The sequence below is a fragment of the Salmo salar genome, chromosome ssa23, assembly GCF_905237065.1.
Source record: "Salmo salar chromosome ssa23, Ssal_v3.1, whole genome shotgun sequence".
Lineage (NCBI taxonomy): Eukaryota > Metazoa > Chordata > Actinopteri > Salmoniformes > Salmonidae > Salmo > Salmo salar.
Genome location: NC_059464.1, coordinates 35,168,936 through 35,196,098, shown reverse-complemented (window position 1 = coordinate 35,196,098; position 27,163 = coordinate 35,168,936). Strand labels below are relative to the sequence as shown.

Here is a 27,163-nt window from a genome sequence, read left to right as displayed (position 1 = left end):
AACCTATCACAACTCAACCCCCACCTAACCCTACTAATAGGTTCTATCAGAACTCAGCCCCCACCTAACCCTACTGATAGGTTCTATCACAACTCAACCCCCACCTAACCCTACTAATAGGTTCTATCAGAACTCAGCCCCCACCTAACCCTACTGATAGGTTCTATCACAACTCAGCCCCCACCTAACCCTACTGATAGGTTCTATCACAACTCAGCCCCCACCTAACCCTAATGATAGGTTCTATCACAACTCAACCCCCACCTAACCCTACTGATAGGTTCTATCACAACTCAGCCCCCACCTAACCCTAATGATAGGTTCTATCACAACTCAGCCCCCACCTAACCCTACTGATAGGTTCTATCACAACTCAGCCCCCACCTAACCCTACTAATAGGTTCTATCACAACTCAGCCCCCACCTAACCCTAATGATAGGTTCTATCACAACTCAGCACCCACCTAACCCTAATGATAGGTTCTATCACAACTCAGCCCCCACCTAACCCTACTGATAGGTTCTATCACAACTCAGCCCCCACCTAACCCTACTGATAGAACATATCACAACTCAGCCCCCACCTAACCCTACTGATAGGTTCTATCACAACTCAGCCCCCACCTAACCCTACTGATAGAACATATCACAACTCAGCCCCCACCTACCCCTAATGATAGGTTCTATCACAACTCAGCCCCCACCTAACCCTACTAATAGGTTCTATCAGAACTCAGCCCCCACCTAACCCTAATGATAGGTTCTATCACAACTCAGCCCCCACCTAACCCTACTAATAGGTTCTATCAGAACTCAGCCCCCACCTAAACCTAATGATAGAACCTATCACAACTCAGCCCCCACCTAACCCTACTGATAGAACATATCACAACTCAGCCCCCCACCTACCCCTAATGATAGGTTCTATCACAACTCAGCCCCCACCTAACCCTACTGATAGAACATATCACAACTCAGCCCCCACCTAACCCTACTAATAGGTTCTATCACAACTCAGCCCCCACCTAAACCTAATGATAGGTTCTATCACAACTCAGCCCCCCACCTAACCCTAATGATAGGTTCTATCACAACTCAGCCCCCCACCTAACCCTACTAATAGGTTCTATCAGAACTCAGCCCCCACCTAACCCTAATGATAGGTTCTATCACAACTCAGCCCCCACCTAACCCTACTAATAGGTTCTATCAGAACTCAGCCCCCACCTAAACCTAATGATAGAACCTATCACAACTCAGCCCCCACCTAACCCTACTGATAGAACATATCACAACTCAGCCCCCACCTACCCCTAATGATAGGTTCTATCACAACTCAGCCCCCACCTAACCCTACTGATAGAACATATCACAACTCAGCCCCCACCTAACCCTACTAATAGGTTCTATCACAACTCAGCCCCCACCTAAACCTAATGATAGGTTCTATCACAACTCAGCCCCCACCTAACCCTACTGATAGGTTCTATCACAACTCAGCCCCCACCTAACCCTACTGATAGGTTCTATCACAACTCAGCCCCCACCTAACCCTAATGATAGGTTCTATCACAACTCAACCCCCACCTAACCCTACTGATAGGTTCTATCACAACTCAGCCCCCACCTAACCCTAATGATAGGTTCTATCACAACTCAGCCCCCCACCTAACCCTACTGATAGGTTCTATCACAACTCAACCCCCACCTAACCCTACTAATAGGTTCTATCAGAACTCAGCCCCCACCTAACCCTACTGATAGGTTCTATCACAACTCAGCCCCCACCTAACCCTACTGATAGGTTCTATCACAACTCAGCCCCCACCTAACCCTAATGATAGGTTCTATCACAACTCAACCCCCACCTAACCCTACTGATAGGTTCTATCACAACTCAGCCCCCACCTAACCCTACTGATAGGTTCTATCACAACTCAGCCCCCACCTAACCCTACTAATAGGTTCTATCACAACTCAGCCCCCACCTAACCCTAATGATAGGTTCTATCACAACTCAGCACCCACCTAACCCTAATGATAGGTTCTATCACAACTCAGCCCCCACCTAACCCTACTGATAGGTTCTATCACAACTCAGCCCCCACCTAACCCTACTGATAGAACATATCACAACTCAGCCCCCACCTAACCCTACTGATAGGTTCTATCACAACTCAGCCCCCACCTAACCCTACTGATAGAACATATCACAACTCAGCCCCCACCTACCCCTAATGATAGGTTCTATCACAACTCAGCCCCCACCTAACCCTACTAATAGGTTCTATCAGAACTCAGCCCCCACCTAACCCTAATGATAGGTTCTATCACAACTCAGCCCCCACCTAACCCTACTAATAGGTTCTATCAGAACTCAGCCCCCACCTAAACCTAATGATAGAACCTATCACAACTCAGCCCCCACCTAACCCTACTGATAGAACATATCACAACTCAGCCCCCACCTAACCCTACTAATAGGTTCTATCACAACTCAGCCCCCACCTAAACCTAATGATAGGTTCTATCACAACTCAGCCCCCACCTAACCCTAATGATAGGTTCTATCACAACTCAGCCCCCACCTAACCCTACTGATAGGTTCTATCACAACTCAGCCCCCACCTAAACCTAATGATAGGTTCTATCACAACTCAGCCCCCACCTAACCCTACTAATAGGTTCTATCACAACTCAGCCCCCACCTAAACCTAATGATAGGTTCTATCACAACTCAGCCCCCACCTAACCCTACTGATAGAACCTATCACAACTCAGAGGTATACAGACAGGTATGGTGACAGGTTGTTACCGGACCAAGCCATCCACACATAATGGATGCAAATCAAATATATAAAAAATAAATAACAAGAAATGGCAACAACATCAGTAAGCCAGACAATTTTCAAGTCATACGGAGGGTCTGGCCTTAGTAGAAGGTCTATAAAGAGTACCCAGGTAGAATGAAATACATCATTTTTCCCTTTTAAAGTATAACATATTTTTTTCTAGTTTTAAAAAGTGAATCAAATCGTTTAACTGTCGACTGTGCAATGGACGGTGGGCGTTTTTCTACTTAAGAACTATACGTCTCTTGGAGATGATAGTAGAGAAAGCAAGTACATCCTGCGCTGGTCTGGACACCATTAAGCCAGTAGGTGGTAGACCAAAAAGGGCCACCAGAGGGCACAATTCTACATTCACTCCAAAAACTACACTGGTTACAGATGTGGCAAAAACACTCAAAACATATGCATAAGATCTGCAGAAGCGTCTCTACATCGGTCACATATAGGGTCGAGATTTGTCTACATTTTATTTAGCCCAGACAAGTGCATGTCTAGCACAAAATCAACTGCTTCTATTGGAACTATTTGAAAGTATTTGTTAATAATTCACTATAAATAGCCTACTATTTGAAAGAATTTTCAAATACATATTTAAAATGCTATTTTCAAATACATGGGTTAAATGCATGGGAGTGTATTTGAGTCAGTGTATTTCAGTATTTTCAAATACTCGCCACGTATATTTCCAAATACATTCCAATATTCAACTAGTCTTTTCAAATAAAACATAAATAAATACTTCCAAATGTCTTTTAAAGTTTTGAAATACCATAAATGGTATCTGAACCCAGGTCTGGGACTGATGTTCAATATTAGTATGAATTTCAAAATGTTTATGTGGGACCAGCACTTGTGTGTTCAAGACAAGTTTTCCCCTCATGAACAATAAAGTGGGTGTTCACTTATCTTATCTGCACTTCCTATATCTGTACATGCAGTCCTCTATCTGTACATACAGTCCTCTATCTGTACACACAGTCCCTCTATCTGTGCATACAGTCCTCTGTCTGTACATACAGTCCTCTATCTGTACATACAGTCCTCTAAATGTGCATACAGTCCTCTGTCTGTACATACAGTCCTCTATCTGTACATATAGTCCTCTATCTGTACATATAGTCCTCTATCTGTGCATACAGTCCTCTATCTGTACATACAGTCCTCTATCTGTGCATACAGTCCTCTATCTGTGCATGTGTTTTGTGTTTCATATGTTTATTTATTTTTTAAAGATATTTTTAGGGGTGTTTCATATGTTACCTAAATGTAACAGTATTCAGGAGAATGACATGGGAGAGGGTCATGGAACATATAGAACCTGATACACTGAGGCTTTAGACCCCCCTCCTTTTCTCTCTCTCTCCCCCTTTTCCATAAATCATGCATGGATTTCAATGGAAGATTTGCACAAAAGTCTGAGTTCTGTGTGCAATTTATTCCGGTAGTCACTCTTGCCTTGATAGACTTTTGTTTGCCTGATGGCCAGCAGGACTACAGCACTCCAGAAGAGACGTTATAAATGCCTCCCTGCTCCTTAAGCCTTTCAGCAGCATAGATTGGGTTGTTTGTTGAACAGACGTTCTGACAGATTGTTGTCCCACACCATCCCTGTGCTCTGCTTTAGTGAGTCAAAGACTCATCCTCTCATCCTTCGCTTAGTCTGATGTTCTTGTCCCGAGTCTCCTGGGCCCCACTCAGAGCATCTCTCACTTCCTCTTTCTCTAATGACAGTTGGCTGGTGCCTCAGGATCCCCATCCTCCTGACGTGGGTTCAACTACTATTTGAAATGTTTAAGCGTTTGCTTTAGTCTGCCAGGTAAGCTCAATCGAGCCCAAGCGAAGTATTTGAAATTATGTTGAATAGTATTTGAACCCAGGTTTGCCATCCTTCCCAGGGATCTGCCAAGTTTAGAGGAACCATTCACTTATACAGTAATCTAATATGGCCCCATTCTGAACACCGGCTTGTTTTACTGTAATTTACCGGTCAGTGAATGTGTGTGTGGTATGGTTAATCACAATAGAACACATTTGTGCTATAGAAGCCAGTGAAATCTGAGCCCAGCTGTATCCCTTTAGAGTACCATAAATATATGTAATAGGTGCACCTGCTGTTGTGTGTGTGTGTGTGTGTGTGTGTGTGTGTGTGTGTGTGTGTGTGTGTGTGTGTGTGTGTGTGTGTGTGTGTGTGTGTGTGTCAGAGGGAAGAGGTTATTGGTAGTGCAACTGTAATCTGATTAGCTAGACACATAGGATCAGAGTCACACACACACACACACACACACACACAGACACACTAGCTACCTGATTTGTCCTATTTTCTTTAGCGTGCTAACACATTAATCCTCAACTAGCCCTCATCCTACCACCAATTCTCTCAACTGTTCCTGAAACATACAGGACATTAAACTCATGTCTCCAGGGATCCATAACCTGTCTTGATATCTAGAAAACTTAAAACAACAGTGTTCATGATTTGGCAAACAGTACTCAGTTGTCTTGAACCTCCATATCTTTCTTATGTTGATTTGATAAACAATATACCATATAATTGACATGCGTCTGCATATCTGTCTCAGCAAAACAGATACATCTTTGTCCATTGCAGTTTAATTAAATAGAAATGACATGTCCTCGTCACTGCCATGCTGCACCTAATGTGTTTTCTTCCTCTCCTCTGTACAACCTCCTCTCTGCTCTCTGTTTAGCGATCCGTTTTGGTCGGATGCCCCAGTCAGAGAAGCTGAAGCTGAAGGCAGAGATCCAGACGGGGGACAGGGAGGTGGAGGACCCCGAGCAGGCTGACCAGAAGACTCTGGCCAGGCACATCTATGAGGCGTACCTCAAAAACTTCAACATGAACAAGGCCAAAGCCCGCACCATCCTCACCGGAAAGACCAGCACTCCAGTAAGAGCAGTGTGTGGAAGTGGGGGGGATCGAGGCTTGCTTGCATGCATGCGAGCATGTTGGACCAAACTGAAACTCAATGCCCAAAGGGAATAATTCAAATATTGGAAATGCCATACTATTTGTTGCAACCCTAATGATTACACCATATGTATTTTTTGTGCAACCAGAAGGGTCCAATATTATATTTTGAATGATTCCCTTTGGAGTGTGTAGACTGCATTTGGATCCAGTTTAAATGTGATGAAATGGGCAATCAAACAGTCCTTATGTGTCAATATAACCTGGCAACAACTACCCAATAGGAGCCAAAGAATCATGCAATGACAGAAATACATTTCTAGGACACATCTGTCTGAATATACTTTATGAAGAGACACTCTGTATGACCCTGACTCATAATGGACCATTATTAACAGTGTTTGGAAACCACTCCCTTCATCTTTCTTTAAAGATTTTGCCCTTAGATCTGTGGACTCCAAGAGTAGACTATATGGGTGGGATAAGGGTTATGTTTCTGGTGAATTGGTGAATTCCATCATCGGTGGGTGTAGGTGTGGCAAGGGTCATAAAGAAGATGTCAGAAAGGATTCAGTCAGTAAGCGGTCAGTGGTCACAGGTCAGTTGAAATACACATCCACATGTAACACAGACCAAACTGTTACTGTAGTTCCTATGTTCAGTGGTGAGTCTGTAGTTCCTCTGTTCAGTGGTTCAGTTTCATGCATGTTAATATTAGAAGCCTCCTCCCTAAGTTTGTTTTATTTACTGCTTTATCACACTCAACCCGGATGTCCTAGCCGTGTCTGAATCCTGGCTTAGGAAAGCCATCAAAAATCCTGAAATTCCCATCCCTAACTATAACATTTTCCCACAAGATAGAACTGCTAAAGGGGGCGGAGTTGCAATCTACTGCAGAGATAGCATACAGAGTTCTGTCATACTATCCAGGTATACTGCTTGTTATAGACCCCCTTCAGCCCCCAGCTGTGCCCTGGACACCATATGTGAATTGATCGCCCCCCATCTATCTTCAGAGTTCGTACTGTTAGGTGACCTAAATTGGGACATGCTTAACACCCCGGCCATCCTACAATCTAAGCTAGATGTCCTCAATCTCACACAAATGATCAAGCAACCTACCAGGTACAACCCTAAATCCGTAACCATGGGCATCCTCTTAGATATCATCCTGACCAACTTGCCCTCTAAATACACCTCTGCTGTCTTCAACCAGGATCTCAGCCATCACTGCCTCATTGCCTGCATGCATATGGGTCTGCGGTCAAACGACCACCCCTCATCACTGTCAAACGCTCCCTTAAAACACTCCCTAAAACCTAAAACACAGCGAGCAGTCCTTTCTAATCGACTTGGCCCGGGTATCCTGGAAGGATATTGACTTCATCCCGTCAGTAGAAGATGCCTGGTTGCTCTTCAAAAGTGCTTTGCTCACCATCTTAAATAAGCATGCCCCATTCAAAAAATGTAGAACTAAGAACAGATATAGCCCTTGGTTCACCCCAGACTTGACTGCCCTTGACCAGCACAAAAACATCCTGTGGCGTTCTGCATTAGCATTGAATAGCCCCCACGATATGCAACTTTTCAGGGAAGTCAGGAACCAATATACTCAGTCAGTTAGGAAAGCTAAGACTAGCTTTTTCAAACAGAAATGTGCATCCTATAGCACTAATTCCAAAAAGTTTTGGGACACTGTAAAGTCCATGGAGAATAAGAGCACCTCCCAGCACCTCCCAGCTGCCCACTGCACTGAGGATAGGAAACACTGTCACCACCGATAAATCTACGATAATCAATGCCGGCCATGCCCCCCCCCCCCCCTCTTCACCCAAATCCAGACAGCTGATGTTCTGAAAGAGCTGCAAAATCAGAGACAATCTGGACCAGAGACAATCTGGATCAGAGACAATCTGGACCCTCTCTTTCTAAAAGTATCCTCCAAAATTGTTGCAACCCCTATTATTAGCCTTTTCAACCTCTCTTTTGTATCGTCTGAGATCCCCAAAGATTGGAAAGCTGCCGCAGTCATCCCCCTCTTCAAAGGGGGAGACACTCTAGACCCAAACTGTTATAGACCTATATCCATCCTGCCCTGCCTTTCTAAAATCTTCGAAAGCCAAGTTAACAAACAGATCACCGACCATTTAGAATCCCACCGTTCCTTCTCCGCTATGCAATCTGGGTTCCGAGCTGGTCATGGGTGCAGCTCAGCCACGCTCAAAGTCCTAAATTATATCATAACCGCCATCGATAAAAGACAGTACTGTGCAGCCGTCTTCATCGACCTGGCCAAGGCTTTCGACTCTGTCAATCACCGCATTCTTATCGGCAGATTCAATAGTTATCTTAACTGACTTGCCTAGTTAAATAAAGGTAAAATAAATAGCCTTGGCTTCTCAAATGACTGCCTTGCCTGGTTCACCAACTACTTCTCAGATAGAGTTCAGTGTGTCAAATCGGAGGGCCTGTTGTCCGGACCTCTAGGCTAGTAACAGGGGTGCCACAGGGTTCAATTCTCGGGCCGACTCTTTTCCCTGTATATATCAATGATGTTACTCTTGCTGCTGGTGATTCTCTGATCCACCTTTACGCAGACGACACCATTCTGTATACATCTGGCCCTTCTTTGGACACTGAGCTAAGAAACCTCCAAACGAGCTTCAACGCCATACAACACTCCTTCCGTGGCCTCCAACTGCTTTTAAATGCTAGTAAAACTAAGTGCATGCTCTTCAACCGATTGCTGCCGTCCCACCCGACTAGCATCACTACTCTGGCCAGCTCTGACTTGGAATATGTGGACAACTACAAATACCTAGGTGTCTAGTTAGACTGTAAACTCTCCTTCCAGACTCACATTAAGCTTCTCCAATCAAAAATGAAATCTAGAATCGGCTTCCTATTTCACAACAAAGCCTCCTTCACTCATGCTGCCAAACATACCCTCGTAAAACTGGCTATCCTACCGATCCTTGACTTTGGCGATGTAATTTACAAAATAGCCTCCAACACTCTACTCGGCAAACTGGATGTAGTCTATCACAGTGCCATCTGTTTTGTCACCAAAGCCCCATATACTACCCACCACTGCGACCTGTATGCTCTCGTTGGCTGGCCCTCACTACATATTCATCGCCAAACCCACTGGCTCCAGGTCATCTATAAGTCTTTGCTAGGTAAAGCCCCACCTTGTCTCAGCTCACTGGTCAGTTTTGTCGCACGGCTTTGCTTTATCTTGGCCAGGTCGCAGTTGTAAATGAGAACTTGTTCTCAACTGGCCTACCTGGTTAAATAAAGGTGAAAAAATAAAAAAGTGGTGAGTCTTTAGTTCTTCTGTTCAGTGGTGAGTCTTTAGTTCTTCTGTTCAGTGGTGAGTCTGTAGTTCCTCTGTTCAGTGGTGAGTCTGTAGTTCCTCTGTTCAGTGGTGAGTCTGTAGTTCCTCTGTTCAGTGGTGAGTCTGTAGTTCCTCTGTTCAGTGGTGAGACTGTAGTTCTTCTGTTCAGTGGTGAGTCTGTAGTTCCTCTGTTCAGTGGTGAGTCTGTAGTTCCTCTGTTCACTGGTGAGACTGTAGTTCTTCTGTTCAGTGGTGAGTCTGTAGTTCCTCTGTTCAGTGGTGAGTCTGTAGTTCCTCTGTACAGTGGTGAGACTGTAGTTCTTCTGTTCAGTGGTGAGTCTGTAGTTCCTCTGTTCAGTGGTGAGTCTGTAGTTCCTCTGTTCAGTGGTGAGTCTGTAGTTCCTCTGTACAGTGGTGAGACTGTAGTTCTTCTGTTCAGTGGTGAGTCTGTAGTTCCTCTGTTCAGTGGTGAGTCTGTAGTTCTTCTGTTCAGTGGTGAGTCTGTAGTTCCTCTGTTCAGTGGTGAGTCTGTAGTTCCTCTGTTCAGTGGTGAGTCTGTAGTTCCTCTGTTCAGTGGTGAGTCTGTAGTTCCTCTGTTCAGTGGTGAGTCTGTAGTTATTCTATTCAGTGGTGAGTCTGTAGTTATTCTGTTCAGTGGTGAGTCTGTAGTTCTTCTGTTCAGTGGTGAGTCTGTAGTTCCTCTGTTCAGTGGTGAGTCTGTAGTTCCTCTGTTCAGTGGTGAGTCTGTAGTTATTCTATTCAGTGGTGAGTCTGTAGTTATTCTATTCAGTGGTGAGTCTGTAGTTATTCTGTTCAGTGGTGAGTCTGTTGTTACTCTATTCAGTGGTGAGTCTGTAGTTCCTCTGTTCAGTGGTGAATCTGAGTTCTTCGGTTCAGTGGTGAGTCTGTAGTTCTCTGTTCAGTGGTGAGTCTTTAGTTCTCTTTATACAATGGGTGGTTCTTATCCTAAATGCTGATTGCTTAAAACCGCATTCCAGCCGGTGTCTATTCCACAAGTTAAAATATATGACGTTAAAATGCCTATTTACTCTGTTCCATCTGACTGCGCAATCCACTGTCTCATCAGCCCAGCCAGGCTATTTATAAACTTTATCTCCACTATAAAAATAATCTAGACATTATCTCACATTTCTTTTAGACTAACATTTAATTTTCAACAGTGGATATTTGTATAAACCTTGCTGTCTGTCTCTTTAACATTTGCAACATTGTTTCAATATTCAAATTCGATCTCAAATTCGATCTCCCATAGTAATGAACGTGTCTTTTGTCGGGACAAGACAGACAGGCAAGCAGCGTTTCTCAGCCAGTCGAAAACATCAATCAGCTGGCATAATTTTTATGGATACAGTTGAAGTCGGAAGTTTACATACACTTAGGTTGGAGTCATTAAAACTTGTTTTTCAACCATTCTACAAATTTCTTGTTAACAAACTATAGTTTTGGCAAGTCGGTTAGGACGTCTACTTTGTGCATGACACAAGTAATTTTTCCAACAATTGTTTACAGACATATTATTTCACTTATAATTCACTGTATCACAATTCCAGTGGGTCAGAAGTTTACATACACTAAGTTGACAGTGCCTTTAAACAGCTTGGAAAATTCCAGAAAATTATGGCATGGCTTTAGAAGCTTCTGATAGGCTAAATGACATCATTTGAGTAAATTGGAGGTGTACCTGTGGATGTATTTCAAGGCCTACCTTCAAACTCAGTGCCTCTTTGCTTGACATTATGGGAAAATCAAAAGAAATCAGCTAAGAACTCAGAAAAAAAATTGTAGACTTCTACAAGTCTGGTTCATCCTTGGGAGCAATTTCCAAATGCCTGAAGGTACCGTGTTCATCTGTACAAACAATAGTATAAAGATGCTGGAGGAAACAGGTTCAAAAGTATCAATACCCACAGTAAAACGAGTCGTATATCGACATCACCTGAAAGGCGTCTCAGCAAGGAAGAAGCCACTGCTCCAAAACCTCCTTCAAAAAGCCAGACTACGGTTTGCAATTGCACATGGGGACAAAGATCGTAATTTTTTGAGAAATGTCCTCTGGTCTGATGAAACAAAAATAGAACTGTTTGGCCATAATGACCATCGTTATGTTTGGAGGAAAAGGGCTTGCAAGCCGAAGAACACCATCCCACCCGTGAAGCACGGGGGTGGCAGCATCATGTTGTGGGGGTGCTTTGCTGCAGGAGGGACTGGTGCACTTCACAAAATAGATGGCATCATGAGGGAGGAAAATGATGTGGATATATTGAAGCAACATCTCAAGACATCAGTCAGGAAGTTAAAACTTGGTCTCAAATGGGTCTTCCAAATGGACAATGACCCCAACCATGCTTCCAAAGATGTGGCAAAATGGCTTAAGGACAACAAAGTCAAGGTAGTGGAGTGGCCATTACAAAGCCCTGACCTCAATCCCATAGAAAATTTGTGGGCAGAACTGAAAAAGTGTGTGCAAGCAAGGAGGCCTACAAACCTGACTCAGTTACACCAGGTCTGTCAGGAGGAATGGGCCAAAATTCACACAACTGATTGTGGGAAGCTTGTGGAAGGCTACCCGAAACTTTTGACCCAAGTTAAATCATTTAAAGGTAATGCTACCAAATACTAATTGAGTGTATGTAAACTTCTGACCCACTGGGAATGTGATGAAATAAAAGAAATAAATAAAAGCTGAAATAAATCATTCTCTCTACTATTATTCTGACATTTCACATTCTTAAAACAAAGTGGTGATCCTAACTGACATAAAACAGGGAATTTTTACTAGGATTAAACGTCAGGAATTGTGAAAAACTGAGTTTAAATGTATTTGGCTAAGGTGTATGTAAACTTCCGACTTCAACTGTATGTACTAAGAAATGTAAATTGAAAAAAGGTCAAAATAAACAAAGTGCAGCTAGTTTACAGCCTTTCCAGTTTAAGTTTGAAGTGATTGTGTTAGCTGTGTTGTTGGCTAGCTACTCTGAACAACAGTGTCCTGACGAGAGAGCACATTTTCTATGCCAGGCGAAATCGCGACTCATTAGCTCATTGTTATGGATGTATCCAAATAAAATGTCACTACAAAACAGCTTAAACAAACGCAAATGCAGCAACTGTTTTTATTCTGGTTGCACTGTTTGACGTGACCGGAAGTTAGCCGTAGTTGGTTAGCTACAGTAGCAAGCAAGGGATAAGAACGTTGGCAGCCAGTATGGCAATGGAACATTTAGAACGAACTACTGGGTCGCGTCCATAGATACAGAACAAAAAGACAATGACTGGGTCGCGTCTCTGGCAACTGAAAATCAAATCAAATCAAAGGCTAAAATACATTAGAATAGAATACAGTATATACATATGAGATCAGTAAAGCAGTTTGTAAACATTATTAAAGTGACTAGTGTTCCGTTATTAAAGTGGCCAGTGATTCCATGAATATGTATATAGGGAAGCAGCCTCTAAGGTGCAGGGTTGAGTAACCAGGTGGTAGCCGGCTAGTGATGGCTATTCAACAGTCTGATGGCCTTAAGATAAAAGCAGTTTTTCAGTCTCTCGGTCCCAGCTTTGATGCACCTGTACTGACCTCACCTTCTGGATGATAGCTCGGATGGTTGATGTCCTTGATGATCTTTTTGGACTTCCTGTGACATCGGGTGCTGTAGGTGTCCTGAAGGGCAGGTAGTGTGCCCCCGGTGATGTGTTGGGCAAACAGCACCACCCTCTGGAGAACCCTGCGGTTTCAGGCGGTGCAGTTGCCGTACCAGGCGGTGATACAGCAAAACAGGATGCTCTCAATTGTGCATTTGTAAAAGTTTTTGAGGGTCCTAGGGGCCAAGCCAAATTTCTTCAGCCTCCTGAGGTTGAAGAGGCGCTGTTGCATCTTCTTCACCACACTGTCTGTGTGGGTGGACCATTTCAGATTGTAAGTGATGTGTACGCCGAGGAACTTGAAGCTTTCCCCCTTCTCCACTGCGGTCCCGTTGATGTGGATAGGGGCGTGCTCCCTCTGCTGTTTTCTGAAGTCCACGATCAGCTCCTTCATTTTGTTGATGTTGAGGGAGAGGTTATTTTCCTGGCACCACTCTGCCAGGGCCCTCACCTCCTCCCTGTAGGCTGTCTCGTCATTGTTTGTAATCAGGTCTCCTACTGTTGTGTCATTTGCAAACTTGATGATTGAGTTGGAGGCGTGCGTGGCCACGCAGTCATGGGGGAAGAAGGAGTACAGGAGGGGGCTGAGTACGCACACCTGTGTTGAGGATAAGTGAAGTGGAGGTGTTGTTTCCAACCTTCACCACCTGGGGGGCGGCCCATCAGGAACTCCAGGACCCAGTTGCACAGGGCGGGGTTCAAACCCAGGGCCCCGAGCTTAATGATGAGCTTGGAGGGTACTATGGTGTTGAAGGCTGAGCTATAGTCAATGAACAGCATTTTGATGTAGGTATTCCTCTTGTGCAGATGGGATAGGGCAGTGTGCAGTGTGATGGTGATTGCATCATCTGTGGATCTATTGGGGCAGTAAGCAAATGGCAGTAGGTCTAGGGTGTCAGGTAAGGTAGAGGTGATATGATCCTGAACTAGCCTCTCAAAGCACTTCATTGTGACAGAAGTGAGTGCTAGTTCAGTCATTTGTCATCCATGATTGTCTGCAGACCCTGCCACATAAGTCTCGTGTCTGAGCCATTGAATTGACTCCACTTTGTCTCTGTACTGACGTTTTGCCTGTTTGATTGCCTTACGGAGGGAATAAGTACACTGTTTTTATTCAACCATATTCCCAGTCACCTTGCCATGGTTAAATGCAGTTTTTTGCCCTTTCAGTTTTGCAAGAATGCTGCCATCTATCCATTTTTGGTTTGGGTACGTTTTAATAGTCACCTTGGGAACAACATCCCCTATACACTTCCTGATGAACTCAGTCACCGTGTCCGTGTAAACGTCAATGTTATTCTCATAGGCTACCCAGAACATATCAGAGTCCTTGTGATCAAAACAATCTTGAAGCATGGATTCTGATTGGTCAGACCAGCGTTGAATAGACCTTAGCACGGGTACTTCCTGTTTGAATTTCTGCCTATAGGAAGGGAGGAGCAAAATAGAGTAGTGATCTGATTTGCCGAAGGGAGGGCAGGGTAGGGCCTGGTAGGCATCTCGAAAATGCGAGTAGCAGTGGCCTAGTGTTTTTCCTAAGCGAGTACTATAGTCAGTGTGTTGATAGAACTTCCATAGCGTTTTCTTTACATTTTCTTGGTTAAAATCCCAGCTACAATAAATGCGGCCTCAAGATATGTGGTTTCCAGTTTCCATAAAGTCCAGTGTAGTTCCTTGAGGGTTGTTGTGGTATCGGCTTGAGGGAAAATATACAGTTTCTGTATGTTATCACAATCACACCATGAGTAGTTAACCATGAAACATACTCCCCCGCCTTTCTTCATTCCCGGAAAGTTCTTTACTCCTGTCTGCATGGACGGGAACAGTATATCCCGAGAGAGCCATGATTCCCTGAAACAGAGTATGTTACAGTCCCTTATGTCTCTCTGGAAGGAGATCCTTGCCCTGATCTCATCGACTTAATTGTCCAGAGACATTAGTGAGTAATATACTCGGAAGCGGTGGATGGTGTGCCCTCCTCCTGAGTCGGACTAGAAGTCCACTCCGAATACCTCTTCTCTTCTCTTCTGGCCACGTCTTGGAGCAGCCTCTGGGATAAGTTAAATTGCCCTGGGCGATACAAGTAAAGGATCCAATTCAGGAAAGTCGTATTCCTGGCCGTAATGCTGGTGAGTTACCACCGCTCTGTTTTCCAAAAGTTATTTCTGGCTGTATGTAATATTTAAAAAACATTCTGGGCTAATAATGTAAGAAATAACACACCAAAAAAAACAAAATATAGCTAAGTTACTTAGGAGCTAGAAGCAGAGCTGCCACTGTTTGCAGGCGTGCCAATATATCTTGCAAACACCGGCTTTTCTGGCATTATCCCTTGAGTATCTACTCAGAGTTCAGTAGTCTAGTCCAGTTACTAGTTACTAGAGTTAATGATAGTCTAGTCCAGTTGTTAGAAGTGATTCAGTCCAAGCAGCTAAGAGCATGGTTTGATCTTCTCCAAGTTTCCCAATGAGCTCATGGTATCACAGTGTTGTAAACAGTGAGCAGAAACTGTGGACCAACTACACTGTATGGATAGACACTCAGTTTAGCTTTAGCATAGCCTTTAGCATAGCCTTTAGCAATGCCTTGAGGGGAGAGTGGGTTAAAACCTCTTACATCTAGACGTTCCGCTAGCGGAACACCTGCTCCAATATCCAATGATAGGCGTGGCGCGAATTACAAATTCCTCAAAAATACAAAAACTTCCATTTTTCAAACATATGACTATTTTACAGCATTTTAAAGACAAGACTCTCCTTTATCTAACCACACTGTCCGATTTCAAAAAGGCTTTACAGCGAAAGCAAAACATTAGATTATGTCAGCAGAGTACCCAGCCAGAAATAATCAGACACCCATTTTTCAAGCTAGCATATAATGTCACAAAAAACAAAACCACAGCTAAATGCAGCACTAACCTTTGATGATCTTCATCAGATGACAACCCTAGGACATTATGTTATACAGTACATGCATGTTTTGTTCAATCAAGTTCATATTTATATCAAAAACCAGCTTTTTACATTAGCATGTGACGTTCAGAACTAGCATTCCCACCGAACACTTCCGGTGAATTTACTATAACGATAAACGTTCACAAAAAACATAACAATTATTTTAAGAATTATAGATACAGAACTCCTTTGTGCAATCGAGGTGTCCGATTTTAAAATAGCTTTTCGGTGAAAGCACATTTTGCAATATTCTGAGTACATAGCCCGGCATCACAGGGCTAGCTATTTAGACACCCAGCAAGTTGAGCCTTCACCAAACTCCGATTACCTTTGGTGTTCTTCGTCAGAATGCACTCCCAGGACTGCTACTTCAATAACAAATGTTGGTTTGGTTCAAAATAATCCATAGTTATATCCAAATAGCGGCGTTTTGGTCGTGCGTTCAAGACACTATCCGAAGTGTAAATAAGGGTCATGCGCACGACGCATTTCGTGACAAAAGAATTCTAAATATTCCATTACCGTACTTCGAAGCATGTCAACCGCTGTTTAAAATCAATTTTTATGCCATTTTTCTCGTAAAAAAGCGATAATATTCCGACCGGGAGTGGTGGTTTTCGTTCAAAGAGAAAGAAAGTAAAAAATGGTGTCGACTCGTGCACGCGCCTCAGTTTCATAGTACTGTGACCGGCCACTATCCAAACGCGCCAATGTTTTTCAGCCAGAGCCTGCAAAGCCACGATTCAGCTTTTTGCCGCCTTCTGAGAGCCCATGGGAGCCGTAGGAAGTGTCACGTAACAGCAGAGATCCCCTGTATTGGATAGAGATAATCAAGAAGGCCATGAAATGGTCAGAGAGAGCGCTTCCTGTTTGGAATCTTCTCAGGTTTTGGCCTGCCAAATGAGTTCTGTTATACTCACAGACACCATTCAAACAGTTTTAGAAACTTTGGAGTATTTTCTATCCAAAGCTAATAATTATATGCATATTCTAGTTTCTGGGCAGGAGTAATAATCAGATTAAATCGGGTACGTTTTTTATCCGGCCGTGAAAATACTGCCCCCTAGCCATAACAGGTTAAAGTTGAGCCCAAGGTGTAAGTTGAGCCAGGCTTGTTTGCAGGAAGCCATACAGTGCATTCATAAAGTATTCAGACCCATTTATTCAGGACATTTAGAGACATTTAGAGACTCCTGTGTTGTCTTGGCTGTATGTTGACGGTCATTGTCCTGTTGGAAGGTGAACCTTCGCCCCAGTCTGAGGTCCTGAGCGCTCTGGAGAAGATGTTCATCAAGGATCTCTACTGACTAGTCTCCCAGTCCCTGCTGCTAAAAAACATCCCCACAGCATGATGATGCTACCACCATGCTTCACCGTAGGGATGGTACCAGGTTTCCTCCAGATGTGACGCTTGGCATTCAGGCCAAATAGTTCAATCTTGGATTCATCAGACCAGAGAATATTGTTTCTCATGGTCTGAGAGTCCTTTAGGTGCCTTTTGTAAAACTCTAAGCAGGATGTCATGTGCCTTTTACTGGGGAGTGGCTTCCGTCTGGCCACTCTACCATAAAGGCCTGATTGGTGGAGTGCTGCAGAGATGGTTGTCCTTCTAGAAGGTTCTCCCATCTCCACAGAGGAACTCTGGAGGTCTATCAGAGTGACCATCGGGTTGTTGGTCACCTCCCTGACCAAGGCCCTTCTCCTCCGATTGTTCAGTTTGGCAGGTGGCCAGCTCTAGGAATAGTCTTGGTGGTTCCAAACTTCTTCCATTTAAGAATGGGGCCACAGTGTTCTTGGGAACCTTCAATGCTGCAGAAATGTTTTGGTACCCTTCCCCAGATCTGTCTCAGAGCTCTAAGGACAATTCCTTAGACCTCATGGCTTGGTTTTTGCTCTGGCATGCACTGTCAACTGTGGGACCTTATATAAACAGGTGTGTGCCTTTGCAAATCATGTCTAATCAATAGAATTTACCACAGGTGCTCCAATCAAGTTGTAGAAACATCTCAACGATGGTCAATGGAAACATGGATGCACCTGAGCTCAATTTCGAGTCTCATAGGAAAAGGTCTGAATACTTATGTAAATAAGGTATTTCTGTTTTGTATTTTTAATACATTTGCAAAAAACAATTTTTAACTGTTTTTTCTTTGTCATTATGGGATATTGTGTGTAGATTGATGAGGGACATTTTCTATTTAATACATTTTAGAATAAGGCTGTAATTTAACAACATTTGGAAAAAGGGAAGGGGTCCAAATGCACTGTACACAAAATTAATCATGTGACCAAATATTTAGGAAGAGGTCATAATTTCATGGAGTCTGTGGAGGAAGAAACCACATTGAAAAAGTGATAAGAAAGTTAGGTCCAAAAAAGTGATTTTCGCCAAGTCAAATGAATTTATTGTGTTAGAGGTTTGATGATACTTGTATCTAAACCAGTGGTTCCCAACCAGGGGTACTAGGACCCCTGGGGGTACTTGGCCTATCAGCTGGGGGTACTTGAGAAGACTCATGAGACCATAGACCTACTGGTAAAATGCACATGAAGGGTACTTCAGGGATACTCCGGGCACAGCCAAATTCAGATGGTGGTGATCTAAACCAAAGTAGATAATTTTAAGATTGTTCTATACATCAGTTGGGGTCTTTATAAGCTTCAATATGAGGTCCTAAATCTAGCATGAAAGTGCATCCTTGTAGCTGTGTAAGCTAATATAGTTAAAAGGTTTGCCTTGGGGTAAGTTGAGCCATTGGCCATGGAGAAAATTTTGCCAATGTTGGAGCCAATGGCAAGTTAAGCAAATTAAAGTGTTTTCTTACCAGGCGTAATGCAAGGCATTATTGCAGGGATATGAGGTAACAACAGGGCCTGGCCTATGTTAAAAGTGTAATAAAAAGTACAAAGTGTTTGTTACACCCCTTTTGCCCTCAATTCGTCGGGGCATGGACACTAAAAGGTGTCGTATGCGTTCCACAGGGATGCAGGCCCATGTTGAATTCGATGCTTCCCACAGTTGTGTCAAGTTGGCTGGTTGTCCAGGTGGTGGACCATTCTTGATACACACAGGAGACTATTGAGCGTGAAAAACCCAGCAGCGTTGAAGATCTCGACACACTCAAACCGGTGTGCCTAGCACCTACTACCATACCCCGTTCAAAGCCACTTAAGTATTTTGTCTTGACCTTTCATCTTCTGAATGGCACACACACAATCCATGTCTCAATTCTCTCAAGGCTTAAAGTTCCTTCTTTAACTTGTCTCCGCCCCTTCATCTACACTGATTGAAGTGGATTTAACAAGTTTCATCAATAAGGGATCATAGCTTTGTCATGGAAATGTTTTGTACACTCAGTGTATATAGATATCTCTTTTATTAAAAAAACACAATATTTCCCTTGACGGAGTGATGCAGAATGTAAAAAATGTCTCAATTTACCCAAACACTCTCCAGTACACTGTAAAAAAAAAAAAAGCTAATGTCACGCCCTGACCTTAGAGATCCTTTTATGTCTCTATTTTGGTTGGGGTGGGCATTCTATGTCCTTTTTTCTATGTTTGGTATTTCTTTGTTTCGGCCGGGTATGGCTCTCAATCAGGGACAGCTGTATATCGTTGTTGCTGATTGGGAGCCATACTTATGCAGCCTGTTTTCCTTTGGGTTTTGGGGGTGGTTATTTTCTGTTTAGTCATTTATTACCTGACAGAACTGTTTGGCTGTTGTCTTTTGTTTATTTTGTAAAGTGTTCTCTTTTTCCATTAAATTACAAAGATGAGCACTAACCACACTGCGCCTTGGTCTACTCCATTCAACAGCTGTTACAGCTAACTTAATCAATTGTTTAATCAGCATTATTCTGTGAGTTGAGTGGACTTCAAATGGGCAAGAATTGGAGCTAATGTGTTAAAGTTTGTTCACTCAACTGTATATTGGTTCAGCAATATTCCCAAATGTTGAGCAAACACAATCCTATTGCAGCTGGTTGCCTTACAATTATACGTTGAATATTTTTTCATTCTTTTTACAGTGTCGTGCCTTCTGCATACAGAATGCACAGATTGAACACATTTTCTGTTGTTGATCAAGCGGCTCTGCCTTTCACCCAGTTGCCACCATCAACAATACTATTTTGGCATGCATTGCCAGTCAAATGTTGGGAGCGTATCATATTGTGAGTTGAGTAAACTGTGTTTAGCACGGAGTTTATTGTTTGCGCACCATTAACGTATCAGAGCTCTGGGTTTGATATACAGGAGCAGGTGCTGGATTGGCACCTGTGGGAACTTTCCCCACTGCATATCTGGTAGTGTAGCCTACTTCCAAAACAGCCCCACCAAAACAGTGACCCACAGACAGTTGTTTAGCAGCCTTACACTCTAAAAACAAACGTGTTCTTTTTTAACCCGTTGCAAAGTAGAGTTAGATAACTGTTGGGTTTATTTAAGAAACACAGTCCTTGTGTATTTCCGGTTGGAAACATGTTGAGTTGGTGTCTTTGCAGTGCTTGTTGAGGAACACAGGCAGCAGTGTTATTGTAAGACATGGCTCCGTCTCTAAGGGTACACACGTGATTACTGTATATTAGATTTGCCTGTTTATTTTGCTACAGCGTAGGACATCACAGCTAATCTAGACTCTGTTTGCCCTGTCCCTAAACATATTTCAGTAGAAACAAGTTAACCTCGCCAGATTCATAACGGCAATAAAATACATTATAGGTTTTGAGACGGGGGAGTTTACTCTAGGGTCAAGGACAGGGCTCAGATTATGTCACAATAAGCATTTAAACTTCCTGAAATAACATATTTCCTTTCTTTCTGTCAGTAAATGTTATTTAGGCTGTCTATCCTTAAATGTAGGCAGGACTGTTTTTGTAACATATGGTTCCTCACTCTAGTAGTAGTAATATTGCAAATACCTGTCCTTTTCCACAGGGTCTTTCTAGGGGCAAGTGTTTGAAATAGGGCCATTCCTATCTACCAACGTTGCTACATAATGGGCTGTCATTCATTACACATTACTACAGACTATGGCCTAGATTCAATCCGGAGCGTGGAAGATCCGTGCTTTAGCTCAATCAAAATGCATGTCTCCTCACCACCCTGTCTCCCTTCATGCCCCTGCAGCCATTTGTCATCCACGACATGGATACCCTCCAGCTGGCAGAGCAGACCCTTGTTGCCAAGATGGTGGGCACGGCTGGGGGCCATCTGCTGGAGAAGGAGGCTGAGGTACGCATCTTCCACTGCTGCCAGTGCACCTCCGTGGAGACGGTCACAGAGCTGACTGAGTTCGCCAAGTCTGTCCCCGGCTTCTCCAGCCTGGACCTGAACGACCAGGTGACTCTGCTGAAGTATGGAGTGTATGAGGCGCTGTTCGCCCTGCTGGCCTCATGTATGAACAAGGACGGCCTCCTGGTGGCCTACGGATCGGGCTTCATCACCAGGGAGTTTCTCAAGAGTCTGAGGAGGCCCTTCAGCGACATGATGGAACCCAAGTTCCAGTTCGCCATGAAGTTCAACGGGCTGGAGCTGGATGACAGTGACCTGGCCCTGTTTGTGGCCGCCATCATCTGCTGCGGAGGTAAGAGAGAGAGAGGTAGAGGCTGAGATCTGGGGTTAATGACCACTAATTGGTAGTTACCACTAATTGGTAGTTAATTACTAGTGTTATTACTGATCTTCTTGATGGATTTGCTCTTCAGCTCTATGCCAATCATAATGTCTCTTCTTGGATTGGCATAATCCACCTTCTTTCTCTAATTTTGCTGTCCTCTTTCTTCTCCCTCAGACCGTCCCGGCCTGGTGAACGTTGGCCACATTGAGCGCATGCAGGAGAACATTGTTCAGGTGCTGCGGCTCCACCTGCTGGCCAACCACCCAGACGACACCTTCCTCTTCCCCAAGCTGCTGCAGAAACTGTCCGACCTCCGGCAGCTGGTCACCGAGCATGCTCAGTTGGTCCAGGAGATCAAGAAAACAGAGGACATGTCTCTCCACCCCCTGCTGCAGGAGATCTACAGAGACATGTACTGAGATACTGAGCCCAGAGAGGAGGTTGGGGGCTGGGTCACACACCCACCTCACCCTCCATTTTGGGGACATGTACTGAGTCTAGAAAGGAGGTTGCCCTCCATTTTGGGGACACATGCGTGAACAGTCTCTCTGAATAGTCCCACCATGAAAGGATTGAACCACTGGACCCCCAGATGCAGGGTTGCTCATCTTACAGACAGGACTGGACAGGACAATATGACTATATTCTGGGCACCTGTGGTGGCGTCCACTACTCCCACAGGGACCTATAGGGCCATATTACCTGTGTGGACGGGCAATGTGAAGCTGAATTGAGTGTCCTGTTCCAGTGTTTGTCCTAACTAGAGAACATGTATTTGGCTGGGTTTAGACACCTTTGGCCAACGTCAGAAAGAAGTACACGGATCAAATAATCAATGGCTTGTTTAGATAACAGTGGCTGTGTTTAGACAGGCAGCCCAATTCTGATATTTTTTTTACTAATTGGTCTTTTGACCAATCAGATCAGCTCTGAAAAAGATCTGATATGAAAAGATCTGATGTGACTGGTCAAAAGACCAATTTGTGGGAAAAAGATCAGAATTGGGCTGCCTGTCTAAATGCAGCATATGATTCAGTCAGACTATAGCCACCAGAGTCCCTGCTAGAGGGGATCCCTTTCCTATACGGTACACACATCTCTGACCTAACCAGGCCCTTGGGTGATGAACAGCAGGACGTATCGACAGAATCACCACTCCAGCAGTATCTTTATAACTATGTCATTTTGTAACGAACTTCAGAGTAAGAGAAAAGAATGATAATGTTGCACACATATTTTGCAGTAAAGACACCCAAGCGACTTCAATGCCGAATACAGACTTCAGATGTGAGTGACTGTGTCTCACAGTAAGGCAGCTTTTTAGCGATTGGATGTCCTCCCCCAGTGAGGTTATGGGATTGCATGGTCAATGAGGTCCTCATGAGTGTCTGTCTCTCTCACTGCCAGTGTGTGTGTCTCTCCTATATTCAGTTTCCTAATACATCACACTGTACCAGGTTACTGTCCCTCAGATGTGGCTGCAGCGGCTCAAAATCCAACTCACAGTACAAGTAAATATAACATATTGCTTAATTCATTTTGGGAAACCTCTCCTGTGTGTTTTCAAGCTCTTGCTCCTGCTTAGGCTATAACTAACCATGTCTTAGAAATTTGGATTCCTCCGGGGGAAAAAAACGACTTTAGCTATAATTGTTCATTTAACATTTGCATATTTGCTAATGTTATCATGAATGAGGCTACAGAGTTTCAGAAAGTGCTCCCCCTATATCCCACTGAGTTTTTAGTCCTTTGCTCTTTTGGGCAAAGACCCACAGCCTCAGATGGAGGGACACATTATTGGCCTCCACAGGCCTCCGTTGTTCAAACGTCAGTTACTCATCAGTCATATTTCGACCGAGAATTCACTATGTGCTTTTTAGTGATGGTTTCACATACCTTGCCCTTCATCTCATTTTCCTCTCCTATCTAGACCAAACTCTAACATGGAGGCTTTGGTGTGCATTATATTCATTTTATAAAACCAAGGTGAAGCTCAATGATTTCAAAGATTTTTCATTTTCAATACTTTCACAAACAAAAGTAAACAAACTACCATGTCAATAGTGTCCCCCCACCGTTCAGAACATGGCTCCATCAGGACATTTGTTTGTAAGTGGTTTGATTTCATTCAAAACAGACTGATTTGGAAATGACCAATCAGAGATTCACTGTGTAAATGCACCCACAACGCAACACTAAAGCACAGTGTAGTTACAAGATATGATATGACTCTTTTATATACTGTAATATTTGGCACTCCATCTTGTTTCGTATACTGGTATTAAAGGGCTAATATGACTTCAAACTGTAATAAAACCTTAACAAAGGCAGATTTACAGCATTTTAAGCCATTAACAAGACAGCCTTTTTCTCTCTCTCTCTCTCTCTCTCTCTCTCTGTAATTACTCCATAGACTAGTTGTTTTAATCTAGTAGAGATTAAATACTAAAACTGCCTCATCAAACCAGCCATCAATCCTTCACAGAACTGTTGGGAATGTTTCAAAGACAGAATGAAATAATCCTTCATGTGTGCATGCTTTTCTGATGGAAAGGATATACAGTACGTGTGTATATTTTCTGTGAGGGAATGTTTTTTGTTCTTTGCTTACCGTAGCAAATTCTCATGAATCCACAAATCAATGTTTTTTATTGGTGTAATGGACCTAGCTTCACTCTCTGCACCATGTTGTATTAATGCTTTGTACATAGATTCAGTGATTATGTGATTGCTTGCCCCAACTATAACCAGAGGTATGCAAGATACTAACTATTATTGGGTATGTTTTGTATTCCTTTTTGTCTGGTAAATACCTTTCAATGTTTTAAATGGTACAGAAATGTAGGTATGTTTTTGATTAAGCGCTACCTAATTTGACAATGTTATAATTGAGTTGGATCATATTTTTATACTAAAGCATATATATATATATCATATATATCAGAAATTGTTTTGTTGAATAACTAGGTTGAAAAATGCAATGTAAATAGAGTAGCTAAGTATCTGGTGATACAACCATAGATGTGATTCCCAATGGGGACATTCCTTTGGTTAATTCCCACGAGAGAGAGAGAGAGAGAGAGAGAGAGAGAGAGAGAGAGAGAGAGAGAGAGAGAGAGAGAGAGAGAGAGAGAGAGAGAGAGAGAGAGAGAGAGAGAGAGAGAGAGAGAGAGAGAGAGAGAGAGAGAGAGAGAGAGAGAGAGAGAGAGAGAGAGAGAGAGAGAGAGAGAGAGAGAGAGAGAGAGAGAGAGAGAGAGAGTTAACATGTTCTCTATGTGCTGTGCTTCGCTGTAGGGATACTAAAAGCACTCATAGCAAATATCAAGACTTGAACAAAAACCTTTCATGGGTTATTGACACTATATTTTCACTCAACAACATGATCTGGATATATTATTTGTCTTGAACATGCATAAGTAAATCATCAGCGTTAAGACTGGTAATAAGCTATCATGGCACAGATCCTACATCAATACTGCAGGTTTCCTTCTATGCTATGGTCTCAGGTGGAAGATTAGGTCATAAAGGGGATGATTAGGGTGTCATTTCACTATTCAGAACATAAATGCTCCATAACTGCATCATTATGTTCTTCAAGCCAAACGGTTTGTTGTTTTTGTGGCCCTACTATATCCCTTCTCGGTTTTGATACATGTACAGTATATAGAACATTACACACTCATAACTTGTCCACAATGAACAGTGATTTAATTACAGCTAAATGCAGTAAAGATGCAGTATATTGTTTATTAGAAACTGGGTGTTTCGAACCCTGAATGCTGATTGGCTGATATATCAGACCATATACCACGGGTATGATGACAAAACATGTGTTTTTACTGCCCTAATTACATTGGTAACCAGTTTATAATAGCAGTAAGGCACCTCTGGGGTTTGTGGTATATGGCCAATATACCACGGCTAAGGGCTGTATCCAGGCACTCCGCGTTGCGCATAAGAACATGGTATATTGGCCGTATACCACACCCCCTCTGGCCTTATTGCTTAATTAACATGCTTCCCCTGTATCAAGCGTTTTACTGGCTTCCCTCCTCACTCGCTGCTGTGTTCTAACTTACTTAATTATAATCATGCCATATGTTAGATGACTGAATTTCAAGCTGCCTGTAATGGCAGTTCTACAATATCTATTTTTCTGGATTGTCAGACCTCTGCAGAATGCAACGCTGCTTTAATCCACTAGATTCTAGAATCACAAGGTGAACAGAACACATTAGGGATTAAACTCAACCCGTGCCTTAACCTATGACATACAACGCTAGACACAATAGAGTAAAGTAAAGCTGCACACAGTTCTGTACAGTTCTGTGTCCCCAGCCAGAAGCTGCTGGTATGGATATGATACTACACAGTACAGAGATACACAAAGAGAGGATATGGCATCATGACAGAATTAGGGAAGGTATCAAAATTGTGATAGGCAGACAGACCATTGTTGAATCTGTGGAACATAATGACTGTTTGGAATTACATTCCTCCACATTAGAGAGGTCGCTCTCTTGCAATAGTGTAAATACAAATAACATTATATAATGGTTCAAACACTAGAGCAAAAACCCAGAGGAGAAGTTATGTGATTGGTAAATTGAAGATGTCTGCTACCCTTAAGGATCTATATTGTTTTGTGTTGAACTGACAAGGGACTTTTGACAAGTATCAGGGAAAATATTGTGTCCCATAGTTTATACTAGCTCAGGACATAGCGAGGTACTGTTCTTCTTTTTTTATTTTTCAAGTGAGTTTATAGTGCCCTGCCATACAGCACAGATATAATAATAATAATAATAATAATAATAATAATAAATACAACTCTGCAGAAATGATGAGTGCAGAAGATATAGGAAAAAGGTTTGTATTTTGTAGTAAAGAGTTGATGCAGTGTTTTTATGGCTAGTGTCATGCAAAGAGACTGGAGACGGTCTTTGGATGCTTTGTTTATGTATACTGTGGCTTGGTAACAATAAAGTACATGTTTGATGAATGTTTATCTAGTAATTTAAACAACAAACAAGTTGACTTTGAATAGATTGACAAATAAAATTATTTAAAAATCCAACGTTATTGTCCATCTATTTCAAGTAAATAATAACATCTGATTGATGGTGAGAGCTGAATAAATGAAAGAAGGCTGCATATTGGTAACTGACAAAATAAAGGAAACAGAAACGCCAACATAAAGCTTTTTAATAGGGCATTGGGCCACCACAAGCCGCCAGAACAGCTTCAATGCACCTTGGCATAGATTCTACAAGTGTCTTGAACTCTATTGGAGGGATGCAACACCATTCTTCCACAAGGAATAGTTTTTTTGATGGTGGTGTAAAACTCAGGCGCCGCTCCAGAATCTCCCATAAGTGTTCAATTGGGTTGAGATCTGGTGACTGAGACGGCTATGACATATGGTTTACATCGTTTTCATGCTCATCAAACCATTCAGTGACCACTCGTGCCCTGTGGATGGGGGCATTGTCATCCTGGAAGAGACCATTCCCATCAGGATAGAAATGTTTCACCATACGTTGAAAGCAATCACTCAGAATGGCTGTGAGTGTATTGCCGTTTTCCTTGCCCTCTAAGAGGTTGAGTGGAACTAAATCAAGCCTGGACAATACACCCCACACCATAAAAGCTCAAACAACTCAAGTGTTTTCTTTATTTTGGCAGTTACCTGTAAATGTATGAGGCCATGGGATGTTGAGATTGAGGACTCCATCTGCTTGTCTTCAGATACAACTAAAGATGAATATTGTTACGGTACTCAGATCTTTCGTCACATTTTTCAGAAAT

General features: G+C 42.9%; 1 protein-coding gene across 2 annotated transcripts in view; it reads left to right on the top strand.

Annotated features, from left to right (window-relative positions):
* The window catches only part of LOC106584489 (peroxisome proliferator-activated receptor alpha), a 66,100-nt gene extending 39,668 nt beyond the window's left edge, over positions 1 to 26,432 (top strand). For both annotated transcript variants that reach the window (XM_014169857.2, XM_014169858.2), the window contains exons 5-7: positions 5,561 to 5,760; positions 20,866 to 21,322; positions 21,530 to 26,432. In XM_014169857.2, coding sequence (XP_014025332.1) covers positions 5,561 to 5,760; positions 20,866 to 21,322; positions 21,530 to 21,774 — 902 coding nt within the window. In that variant the 3' untranslated portion in view covers positions 21,775 to 26,432. The remainder of the gene's footprint in view (positions 1 to 5,560; positions 5,761 to 20,865; positions 21,323 to 21,529) is intronic.
* Positions 26,433 to 27,163: the final 731 nt, after the last annotated feature.